The sequence below is a fragment of the Sciurus carolinensis genome, chromosome 6, assembly GCF_902686445.1.
Source record: "Sciurus carolinensis chromosome 6, mSciCar1.2, whole genome shotgun sequence".
In the NCBI taxonomy this organism is placed as follows: Eukaryota; Metazoa; Chordata; class Mammalia; order Rodentia; family Sciuridae; genus Sciurus; species Sciurus carolinensis.
Window position 1 is genome coordinate 105541176 of NC_062218.1, and position 12867 is coordinate 105554042.

The 12867-nt window shown below is 40.8% G+C and overlaps 1 protein-coding gene and 1 pseudogene across 3 annotated transcripts in view; both read right to left on the reverse strand.

Annotated features, from left to right (window-relative positions):
* Jakmip2 (janus kinase and microtubule interacting protein 2) overlaps positions 1 to 12867 on the reverse strand; it is a 173427-nt gene that overhangs the window by 14576 nt on the left and 145984 nt on the right. For all 3 annotated transcript variants that reach the window (XM_047556188.1, XM_047556187.1, XM_047556185.1), the window contains 3 exons: positions 12355 to 12558; positions 5080 to 5145; positions 1558 to 1628 (listed from right to left, as the gene is read on the reverse strand). In XM_047556188.1, coding sequence (XP_047412144.1) covers positions 1578 to 1628; positions 5080 to 5145; positions 12355 to 12558 — 321 coding nt within the window. In that variant the 3' untranslated portion in view covers positions 1558 to 1577. The remainder of the gene's footprint in view (positions 1 to 1557; positions 1629 to 5079; positions 5146 to 12354; positions 12559 to 12867) is intronic.
* LOC124986371 (ADP-ribosylation factor 4-like) lies at positions 165 to 1578 on the reverse strand (annotated as a pseudogene).

Genomic DNA, 12867 nt, shown 5'->3' on the forward strand with positions numbered 1-12867 from the left:
TGCTAAGTAGCAACATTATACTTGGTAAACAATAATTGACCACAAAATAAGTTTAAACACTGTAATATTCGCCCAAACCAGTTCCAGATACAGTTTAATAACCAAGATGCAAACTAATTTTGTTGTAACAAGCCTGGACCAATTCTATCAAAACGTGTCCTTGGTTAGATATCCAGTTTCACTGAACGTTTTGAAAGCTCATTTGACAGCCAGTCAAGTCCCTCATACAGACCAGTTCCTTGGGTAGAAAGAGTGGCTTGAGCATAGCATGTGCTGTTAGGCAGAGACTGAAGGCCTATTTATCTGTCATTTCACTGACAGCCATAGCAAATCCTGTTTGTTCCAAAAAAGCAGCACCCCTGCATCTTGCAGCTCATCTTCCTCAAGCATTCTCTGCAGTACTTGGGTTCCTTCCTCAATTCTTTCTCGATCATGGCTGGCTATCTACCACAAGAATAAGACCCTGGGTATTTTGGAAAGAATGCCTCCAGAGGCCTAATTTTATCTTGACCCCCAACATCCTATACTGTGAAGCAAATGTTCTCATGTGCTACTTCTCCACATTAAAACCAGTGGTAGGAATGGTGGAGACCACCTCCCCTAACTTCAGTTTATACAGAATGGTCGTCTTGCCAGCAGCATCCAGTCCAACCGTCAAAGTATGCATCTGCTTCTTGCCAAAGAGGCGGGAGAACAGAGAGATGGTGAGGCCCTGGTGGTAGTGGCACTTGCGATGGGCAGGAAAAAAGGGGTTGGAGCATCCCTGAGCCTCCTCCTTTCACACTCCCAACAAACAGCACAAGGGAAGAGAAAGACCTGAGGCAGAAGGGGGGCCCATTGGCCTGCCTCAGGGATGAAGCTTTGGGACAGCGACTAGTGGGTGGAGGACCTGCTTGGAAACTGGCACTGCAGCTTGGGCTCTGACTTTAATTCTCTGGCTGTGCCATGTCACCTGGCAGCCGTGGTGACTCTGGCAGTGGCCGGGATCCTCCACATTTGCACCACTGTCGCCCCATCTCCCCGCGCTTCCAGACCACACTCCCAGCCATTTTTTTTTTTTTTTTTTTTTTTTTTTTTAAATTGAGGGAAGGTCTTGCTAAGTTGCTTAGTGCCTCACTAAGTTGCTGAGGCTGGCTTTGAACTTGCGCTCCTCCTGCCTCAGCCTCCTGAGTTGCAGGTGTGTATCACCATGCCTGGCAAAATCAGCATTTTCAAGCTGGAAGAAACACTAAAGCCCCAGTCCTATTTCTTCACTCTACAGATAAAGAAGTAACTCTTTCCGTTTAATGGCAGATTGCTATGAGAACACTGATCCAAAGGCACTGTGACTTCTCAAAGTAATACAGGTAACTGGAAAAAGAATTTAATTCCCACTATGCTTCATAACCCTTTTATGTCTTTAACAATCACCAAAATAGATTGGATTTGTTTCTCATTATTTGGCTAACCAAACCAACGGTATTTGTTCCTCAAAAATACAGCATAGTAACTATATGCAGCACCCTTTTTATCAGATACCACTTAAAACCACATTTTGAGAATTAAACGGAATCTTACCTTTAAGAGGCACCTTGACATCAAGGCCATAGAATAAAGGCAAGAGAGAAGAACAAGAATAGAAACAGAAACTGCAGAAGAAAAAGAAGAAGATTATGTGAATCTGAATTTCTGTAGAGCCATTCAGGTAGTACAAAATCTAAGCTTTTCCACATTGTTTGGGTCTTCCCATTTCTCATGTGCACAAGTACATTTTTGTTTCAAAAATTCATATCTTTCATTTATCTATTGGTAAAGCAATGCCAGTGTTTAAATAATGCTGATTCACATATTTTAGAATTGTAGGGCATCTTCATGTCACAGTGAAGCCTGAACCTAGATATCCCGAGTCCTACAGTATATATCACTGTCTTTATCTTCTATGTATGGGAGGGTATTCAAAAACCAAAATATGATCAGAAAATACACTTATCACACATTAAACTATCATTGTTTGGTTAATGAGATAGGTTTCAGGATCAAGGTGCAGCAGAGAGAATATTAATATGTAGGGTAAACATATGATCAATTATCCACAGTGGATCACTTCTGAGAGGGAAATGGGATGCTATTAGTAATTACATTGGGGCAGCAGGGTCTGTGCTGAGCAAGTGATGGTGTGTGTGCCTCCTGTTGGTATGAAATGTGCTCCTACATCAATGGGCATTTCAGATAATGAATGTGTGATGTTCCTGCTATGGTGCCTCTCCGACAGACCATTTCTTATTTGGCTCATGATTGTTAAATGAAGTCAGATTTGTCTCTCTTTACTGAGGACCTTCACTAGAGAAGCAAATAATTGGATGAACAAACATAGGCTTGTGTGGCACTGGAGTACAATCAACTGTAGGTTAATTATAAAAGGTCACAGGTCAGGTGAGTTTTAAAACATGTTGATTTCCTTGATGATGTACTTTCACAGATTCCATAAGTCTTTTGCTCAATTATTTCACACTGGGAAGATCCTGTTGGTTATAGCATCTTTGAGTAAGGGTCAGTTATGGGCTTCTTGTAGTGTGCATATTATTTGCATATTATTTGCATACCTTTACTGCCATTGCTTATAAGATTCTTGCTTCACTGTGGCTAAATTGTATAATCAAGTTATACATATGGTGCTAGTAGTCATGGGTTTGGTGACTATTCTGTTATTTTGAAAAGCAGAAATTTTGTCCATTTAAATAAAAAATCTTGGAAGACATACCCACAGCAGGGAAGCTAGAGATGGAGAGAAACAGAAGGCTTCCCACAATTACTGTGAGAAGATCTGACATCAGAGCTACTTCTCTGAACATAAGCAGATGCCTGCACTTAATCTGTGATGAAATTCTTGGTCCCTGCAGTGCGGTGGGCAGATCATGGCACTTGGAGTTACATATCCTGACCCCTGTTCTTGATTTCCCATAAATTAATTACATAATCTCTTTGATCCATTGTTTTACTATCTATATAAAAAAGACCATAACATCTGCTGTTTCTGTCTTATAGAGTAATTATGAGGATCATATGAAATGATGACATTGGAAACGCTTTGGACATGGTGAACGGTTATACATAGTTGAGGTAATTTTGTAACGTATGCTGTTAACACCTGAATTATACTAATTATGTACATGGTAATGAGCCTCAAAGAAGGGATTCCATGTACTCTTAGTAGGTGATCAAGTAATTCAAGGGAAAGAATGGAGAGTATCTCTGACATAAATGCTCTTTAGCTTTTTGGAGAGTGTGCAAGAGTAAGGCCAACTGAATAGACCATTTAGTATAAACCTCATCTTTCATTCATCTCTAATCAGAAACAACTCGGTTGTCTTTGAAGTGGCTTAACTTACCATCTTATTGAAGTATGTGGCCCTGATAAAGAGTCCTTATTTTCTGTTAAGTATATTCCTTCATTATCATAAATGTTTAGGAAGTTCACAAACACTGTGAAATGTATTGAGCAAAAGGGTTGTGAAAAATTTCATATTATACTCTTACAATGAATGAAATCTTAATCCCTTTTCTCCCAAAATTTCTATGGAATCTCTTTAGGAAGGGTTGGGGTGATGACCTTAATAGATATATCCCCTTAGTTCCCTTTTTAAACCTCAGTTAAATGGAGACTAAGTGGTAAGATGATACATTTCTGGGGCAGAACTGCCTTAACATTGACTTTCTCCTTGAGCCAGACCTAGCAGTTTATGAATGAGCAAAGCATGGCCAAGGGCTGGCCATTTGAACGTGTGTGAATGGACAAGGTGTGTCTTTGACCACAGGGAAGTTGGGAGCAACCCTGCCTTCTGCTCTTCCTGCCAGTCACTGGGAGATTAGACTCAGTTCTTGGCTTATTCTGCTTTATCTCTGCCTTTGCAGAAGGACATAGACCACTTCTGAAAAGAGGGAAATTCAAACAAAATTTTACAGAGGATGTGTACTTAAGGAGTAGAAATTTTAAAGATTAGTTTAAATTGGACTGATAATTTTCTTAGTATTTCCTAATTTTCACGTGACCTTGTTACTCATGGGACCTATGAGAAGTGAGCACAAAAGTTGGCATTCCTATCTTCTAGAAATGGCTTAGACATAAGGAGTGCAGTCATTTACTCAAGGTCAAAAGAGTTTCCGAAGAAGCTCCTGTGTGAGAATCTGGTGCTTGGTGGCCGGGCCACTGGAGTCCACCCACTCCCTCTGACCTCACATCATAAGGCTAGCTATAAAGGCAATTTGAGATGAATCCCACCTTGACATTTGTCTCAGGAATGGTAGATGGTTTGCTATTTTACTCTTATGTGTCCATGGAAGATACTGAAAAACAACATATCCTTTTTAAATATGGGATTTTAGGTAGCTATCTCCATTCAATGTGATTGGGATGCCAGAGAAAACCTCCTTGCTGTCCTTTCTGTATTTCTCAGGAGGATGCTCCTGGGCTTTTGGGCAGGACCGTTCTTTATTATGCAAGGCTGTTAAACTCACAGCATCCCTGCCTGAGCCTCATTCTTTCTCCCAACACACAACCCTTTCCAAGTGACCTCTTTAAGAATCACTGTTTTGCTGCCCACAAACATTGGCTGACTTGGAAGAAGCATTTTCTCTTTCAGATTGCAGAGGAAGTGACAAGAGGCATAGTTATCATGTGTCAACCTAGGATTCTGAATTACTGTTGAAGTGAAACTAGCACAAGGATGAAAGGGCTTTTAATGAATAATAATGGAAACGTTTTTTTTAAGGTGCTAAAAATATTTTTAAAGGAAAGAGTGGAGTAAAAAAAAATTCAGAACAAAGTTTTGGAAAGGAAATGAAAGCAAGAAAGAAAAACAAAACACAGAAAGGAATAAGAACCAACACAAAAGGTGGAAGTGTCAAGGCTGGGTCACTGGTGGTCCAGCTTTTGCTGGATCCCTGGGCCTAACAGCAGGTGAGTGCTACATGTCCTATACCTGCAGGTACCTATGCCAGGTCCACAGTAACTGAGAAGAGAGAAGGACATGGGCAGCAAAATTGAGACTGCTCTCTCATTAAATAACAAAGGATAAAACAGATATTGAACTTGATGCATACCTTTTCTTCTAAGTCCTTTATCTGTCTTTTCTGGATATCTGTTTTATCTTCTAAGTCACGGATTCTCTGAAAAAAGGAAAAAATAAAAAGGAAAACATTGGTAGGTATTAAGTTACACAGAAAAGTCATTCACCAAACTAAAACTCAAAACATTCTATTGAAACATTCACATTTGTACTGTAGCTGGAAACATATGTAGGCTTCTCTGTATAAACAAGGTTGTTTCAAAAGTTACCCAGGCTTATGGTGGAAAATTATCATTGACTATATTAAAAATATTTCCCTACTCTAATGGTTTGGATCTTACATGTCTACCATAGGTCAGCGTGCTAAAGGCTTGGTCCCCAGCCTGTGGCAGTGTTGGGAGGTGGTGGAACAGAGGTGGAGTCTAGTGTAAGGAAGGTCACTGGGGGCATGTCCTCACAGGAAGCTTGGTCGTTAGGGGTGTGCCCTTAAGGGAGATACTGGGACCCCATCCCCTTTTTCTCTGTTTGCTTCCAGCTGCCAGGAGGTGAGCAGGTTTGTTCCACCACAGGCTCCCCACTGTGACACAGTGTCACAATGTGCCCAAAAGCAATGGAGTCAACAGACCATGGACTGAAGCCTCTGAAACAATGAGCCAAAATAAACCTTTTCCTTTAAGTTGATTTTCTCAGGTATTTTGTTGTAATGACTGGAAGCTGACTAACACACCACCCCTTTCTACTAGGCCTATCCCTGCAGATCCCTTCCCCAGGGAAGAGGTGTGGATCCCACCTAGCTAACCTTGGACTTGACCATGAGAATTATTTTGACCAGGGGATTGTGAGTTGGTGTGATATTCAGGAATACCACATCCTTGTAGAGAGAGCAGTATGTTCTAGAACCAGTGAACAAAAAAAAGAAAAAAAACTTTGTTATAAAACAGATTGAGATTTCTGGAGTTTTGTTAGCACAGTGAAAATGGCTAAATCTGTTTGTCCAAAAATAAATAATCCCACTGATTTTTGCTAATCTTTATTTTCAACCTTATTTTAACCATCCTTCAGGGTGGAATTTCTTTACAAAACAGATTTGGTCAATACTCAGTAAACACAGGAATTATGCTTCAAAAGAAATTCTCAGAAGGGTACCGATAAACTCAGATGGGAGGAAACATATCGTAACAAAAATATCACAACTAATAGTAATGACAAAAAACCTCTGGGAGTCTCTGAACTTACCTGTTAACTATGGAACCAAATCCCTCTAGTTTTAATAGCAGAGATTGAATATCAATATTACACACACAATTATTGACAAATAAAAAAAGTCTTCACAATCACACCTGGCAACCCATGTGTTCATGCACGTGGGCCTTTTGTGCAGGCTTGTTATTTAATCCTCTGCTGGGAACAACTGGGAAATGAGAACTAAAGCCTAAGAACACAACAGTGGAAGCAAAATGCAGAGACAATATATGAAGAGAGGTTTTTATAATGCAATGTGGGGAGAAAAAAAGGTAAGCTGCAACAAAGAGTACCTGAACTTGAATTTTAGCTCTCAACTGGGAATAATTTTGTCCCCCTACCCTGAAGGGACATTTGACAGTGTCTGGACAGTTTCTTAAAAATCTAGTATGCTTATTTTAACATGTATATTTCAGTGGTTCACGACTTTGTGCACTGTCACCATATCTAATTGTCTGGACATTATTTATTGTCATAATTGGAATTGAGTACAACTAGCATCTTGTAGGTAGAGGCCCATAAGACTACTAAATATCCTACTAAATGTAATACACAGGACACTCCCACCTGCTCCCCAATAAAGAGTAAATAATTATCTGGTTCAGAATGTCAGTAGTGCTGAGACTGAGAAACTCTGCTCTAAAAGAAAGGACCTGAGATTTGTGCAGGAGGGGTTGGTGTGTTTTGGTCAGAGTGAGACAATCAAGGGGGATCTTGAAATGACACAGGCAATGAATGCTGGAGAAGACGGGATGCTGTTGTGTGTATATGTGTGAAGTGTGTGCTGGTGTGTATTTCAGCGATGCTGCCTATGCTCCACAGTCATGCAGTAAAGGAGTATATTTGCTAGACATTTCTGCCTCGAGAGTGCAAGTAATTCCTTGGCAAGTCTCCTGGATGTGGAGGCAAGTATTATACTGAGAAAATCATGAATATATGAGATTTTCCAAGTACTTGTTCAACCATCAACTCTGTGCTTGCTGGACATATTTTGTTATGGTTAAGACTGTGCTAGATTTATTGGAGGATATAGGCAACAATTAGTCCCTAATCTCAAAGAGCTATTAGACCCAGATAAGAATACAAAATTTAAAACCCAGGAATTAGCAAAATTATATAGCAAAGTAAACAGTGGCAAAAACCATGTATAAGTCCATCACCAATCTCCAATTCCTGGTACAGTGTTTGGCGTGGAGAAGCTTCTATATTTGTTAGGTGAATCCACTGTGTTACTTTGTATGATGTAGGCTTCATTTCTTTTTGTTCTCATCCCCTTGCCATCCAACCCAACAGGAAACCTTTTCGGGCTCCAAACAGATACCTTTTCTACCTTCTTCTTTTACCTCTACTGCTACCAAGTACACCTAGTCGCTAACGTCCCTCTTGGGATAATGTGAGAGCTCCTCACCAGCCCTTCCTGCCTCATCTCTCACCCAACCTACATCCATCTACGGCAGCTGTGTGAACTATGAAAATGTGAAAATGATCACACAGTCCCCTGAGTTTAAGAGGCCAAGAAGGGAAAGAAGAAAAAGTCAGCTGAATTGTGTGCAGAATAAATCCAAACTCTGGGAAGGCTCCACGTGATCTGGCCATTTCTCAGCTCTCAAACCTTACCTCCTATACACCTTACTCTGACTCTGTGTGCTCCTGCCACACTGGCCTTTTCTCTGCTCCTTGAATATTATAAACTGATTCCCAACCCAGAGACCTGGCCCTTATTGTTCCTATCTTCTGGAACACATTGTCAAGATCCTTGGGTGGCAGTTTCCTTGAGTTTTACGGATCTTCAGAGAGGCCTGCTCTGAAAGTGGTCTAAAGTAGGAGCCGATCCTACTCCCAGACTCATGTGCACATTCCTATGCATCATACAATTTTCCTCATAGCACTTGGCACCACTCTTGGATACTGCCTTGGTCACTGCTCATTTGTGTGGCTTTGTCCCCTTCCAGCTGTAAGTCAGATGAGAGTAGTGACCCTGATGTCTTTTTTTATCATCATATTTCCAGTACTTGGTGCCTGGCAGGCCCTCAATACCTGGTTTTGAATAGGTGTATAACAGGGTAGGTTTTGTTTTATGTATTTTTTGGTAAATGGGGATAGAACCCAGGGACACTGTCACTGAATTACATCCCCAATTCTTTTTATTTTTTATTTAGAGACAGGGTCTTGCTAACATACCCTTGCTAACTTGTGATTCTCTTGCCTCAGCCTCCTGAGTCACTGGAATTACAGGTGGGCACCACCATGCCCGGCAATGAAATGTAGATTTTTCTACAGCAATGTGTGGCCTATTAGGGAAAGGATCCTGAAGGAGGCAGATCATGAACTGGAATTGGAAAAGTTGGAATGACTGGATAAGCGCAGTGAAAACTGATGGTATTTTGGGGTCAACAATAATGCAAAGACTTGGAGGTGGAAAATCAAGGTCCAGGTGTATCAGGAAGTTTTGCATGAGTAGAAGAAAATATGCCCTGGAAATTGTCTTAAGTCAGGTTCTGGAGAGAGGGGTAGCCAGCTGACAAGGGCCCTAAAGAGATCTGACTTGGCCCTGAGAGAGGACTTAACTCAACAGGAAATTGGGACCATGGGGACTTTAGGGCAGAATGTATCATGAGGAAAGGTGACAAGAACCTGTGGTGGAGCCAGGTGCAGTGATGCCCACCTGTAATCCCAGGGGCATGGCATGGCGGGCAGCTGAGGGAGGAGGATTGCAAGTTCAAGGTCAACCTCAGCAACTTAGCAAGACCCTTAGTAAGACCCTGTCTCTAAATGAAAAATATAAAAAGGGCTGGGGATGTGACTCAGTGGTTAAGTGCCTCTGAATTCAATCCCCAAACCAAAAAAAAAAAAAAAAAAAAAAAAAAAAGAACTTGTGATGATATGCATAGTGGACTGAAGAGAGGAGAGCAGGAAGCCTTCCCCATAACTAGGTTCCCATGGCACCTATAGGTGCTTTTAAAAGTGCCTTTTATCGGGCTGGGGATATGGCTCAGTTGGTAGAGTGCCTGCCTCGCAAGCTCAAGGCCCTGGGTTCAATCCCCAGCACCGCAAAAAATAAATAAATAAAAAAAATAAAAGTGCCTTTTATCAAGTTATGTCATAGATGTTTCCTAAATTTTGTGAAGGCAGGATCCACGGTGAATTCTCTGTCATGCACAATATTTGGCACTAGAAAATACATTTAAAGGTTTGAATCAGTGCACAGATGATGGAATTGGGTTACTTCAGGAGACATGTGGAGCACCTGAAAGCTGTAGCAGTAATGGAAGGTCCTGAGCATGCCTACAATAACAAGTGTGAACAAAATGGACCAGCTTCAAAAACAGTTGGTGGGGGATGCCAGTTGGATGTGGCACTTCTTTAACTGTTGGAGGTAAAGGACAGAGTGTTTCCAGCATAGGCTATTTGAGATAAGTGTGACAGGCTGACAGATTTGACTCCATGGAAAAGTTATAGGCCAGGCTATATGGGCAATGACTAAACAGACTCCATTTTGCTCTGGGACTCCATGTTGCATAGGAAATGCTTCTCCCATGGGAATGCCCGGCCTCTGTACCTGTCAATAGTTGCTTAGCTTCTCCCATGGGAACACCCTGCCTCTGCACCCATCATCAGTTACTTAGCATGACATATTTGGCAACACAAAATGATGAAATGGCAATTCTTGTATAATGAAAAATTGTTCTCTGTTGGATTTCTATTTTCCTAAGCAATGTACCATGTCAACAGTGATGTCAACAGCGATTGCCTAGATGTTAGTAACCATTCGTTAATTTGTACCTAAGTAAGGTCATGTTGAGCCACTTCCCCCTCTGCTAATGATCTTAGATCTCATGATGTTAGTTTGTAATTTTGAATTATAGCAACAGACACTTATGGTTGATGTACTGATTTATGGTATAAAACCCCCTGCAATCCTATGGTCGGGGCTGTTTTCCCAATAGCCATTTTTGGGGTGTTGTGTGAGACAGTCAGTTGGCTGGCTAATAAAGACTCTCAAATTTGGACTTCTCAGTGGTGATCGGTCTGTTCTTAAGTTGCGTCCCATAACAATAAGGTCATTCTGCTGACCAACAGAGGTATATGGGGAGAAAAGAGGCAATGTTATAAGGAGAAGGATATATATTTGAATTCACTCTGAAACATTCAAGCAGATAAGTCTAATAAATGGTCAGTGATACGCCCCACATAATTATACACAAAAAATCCTGACCAATATCTTCTGGAATCACTCTCTGAAATAAGTTACTACTTAAAAGGGAAGAAAAATAAGAAATATCTGGAAAAGGCATATCCTAAGAAACAATTTTTAGGGAGATGGAAAATGCCAACAGAACTCTCTGAAGCTCAGAAATATAATGTGCCTTTTCGCTCAGACTGGGTCAATTAACTAAATGTAGTTCTTTCAGGAGTGAAGTACCTCAGCTAACTGATTAAAGACAGACTCAAATGGAAAATCAGGTTTTTTAAATCATAAATTTAGATATCAATTAGTCCATCTTAAAAATAAACATTTCTGTGGTTCTAAAACAAAACTCCCAATTTGCTGAAATCAATTAAATGTCATTTTTGCATAAGAAATTTGTGCAGAGGACACTTTTATCCCTTGATAGAAGGAATGCATGGAAGTAATGCAAGGATGCCACAGAGTCTATTATTGAAGGATTTAGAAACTTTGCATGGGTCAGAACCCAGGCCTTTGTGATGGGCTCTGACAGTGAGTCAGTAGAACCACATGTGTGTTTGTCTCTGGGACAAAGTACTTCAGACTTCCTTGCTAACTTGGGCAAACAGCTTCTAAAGGCCTGCAGAGATCCTGGCTGCATCTGAAGTGTGCCAAATGTCAAGTTCCCACCAACTGTTCTTATTGATGCCATATTACAGTCTTAATTCCTTTTCCACTCCTCTTGATCACTGATAGTCACATGATTTCAGTTCCTATTCATACTATCTGAATTTTATACCAGTTGCTTGTCACAATACTGAATACTACAGCCTGGCATTTTCAATTCTGGAATTCTTATTGAATCTGCTTTTTGGCCAGGACCTTATCCCTCACTTGTCAAGCTAAGACATGAATGAAGAATTAGAATTAAGAATTTTAGTTGGAAATTAGTACTGGATGCCTATTTTGAGTATTTATGTATGCATATATGTATTTATTGGTACAGGGAATTGAACCCAGGGACACTTTACCACTGAGTTAACTCCTCAGACCTTTAAAATACTTTGTTTTTTAGTCTGAGGCAGGATTTTAGTAAATTGCTGAGGTTGACCTTGAACTTGTGATCCTCTAGCCTTTGCCTCTCAAGTGCTGGGATTACGGGTATATACTACCACAAGGGACTGTATTTTGAGTCTTGCTGTTTAGATGACTATGAGCCACAGATGACTTAAACTGCCTACTACAGTGCTGAACAATGGCTGCACAAACTAACCTTGGGATCAGGCAGACCTGGGTTGTAAGCCTGGCTCTCTTACTCTCTGTGTGATCTTGGGCAAATAGCTGTCTGTGCAATTTTTGTCTCCTAAATTGGGATAAGACTACTTACCTCATGGGCCATTGTGAATATTAAATAAAGTGGTATATAAGTAAATCCTTTAGTTTAGTTTCTGACATGTAGCAAATGCCAGTTAGTATAGAGTTGCTTCTAGGTTTTGTTGTTGTTGCTGTTTGTTCTGGGAATAAAGAGAAGCCCTGTTCTCTTTCACCCTGTTCAGATTATTTAATGAGGCTCCGTTACAGACTAGAATAAGTAATAGAAGAGAAGCACTATTTCTGCCCTGGAGAGACAGTGTCCTGCCCATGAGAGTCAAATGATATTTCATGACAATGTAATTCTAAAAATGATAGCAGTATGCAATGCTTCTGAAATGCCAATTTTCTCAAGACAGAATTATTACAAACTGTCAGTCATCCTGTATCCAGTGATGGTGGAAAACAGTATTTTAGTGTCTGAAAGTCTCCTGAGCTTCTCCATACTTATACTCAACACCATGTACTTAGTACTAAGTCCCACTTGCTTAGTACTGGCCTACACAGATGTCGGGACTCGGTCCTCACCTGGTGGGCTTGCTGTAAGAGTTCCATTCTCTCCTGGAGAATCTGACAGTCATACTCTCTGCTCTTCCTCAGCATTTGCCGCCGTAACTTTTCTACTGCCGTCCTCAGCTCCTCTTGCTGTTTTTCACTTAATAATTCACCAAACTTGATAACAGTTTCTTGCTGCAGAGCATTGTACAAAGTAGCTTCTAGTTCCTGGATTCTCTGGCAAATAGAATTAGAAAGGTCTAACTTTGGAAAGGAGCATTTATGTGTGGTGTGGGAATGCACAGGTGTGGGTGGATATGCACATGGATGGGTGTTTCAGTCTCACTGGATCCTGGTGATAGAAGACATTTCAAAGTTTCTCCAGCCCAACTACCCTTCTGTATATTCCCTCTGTGAGAGTCCAGAAAGGTCATCCAGACCACCTGTGAACTGCTCTAGTGGCAGAGATTCATTCTCTGTCTTGGGATCCTGACCATTTCATACACTTTTCATTTTTAAATAGCCCTGTGTTAAAATAGCTCTCTC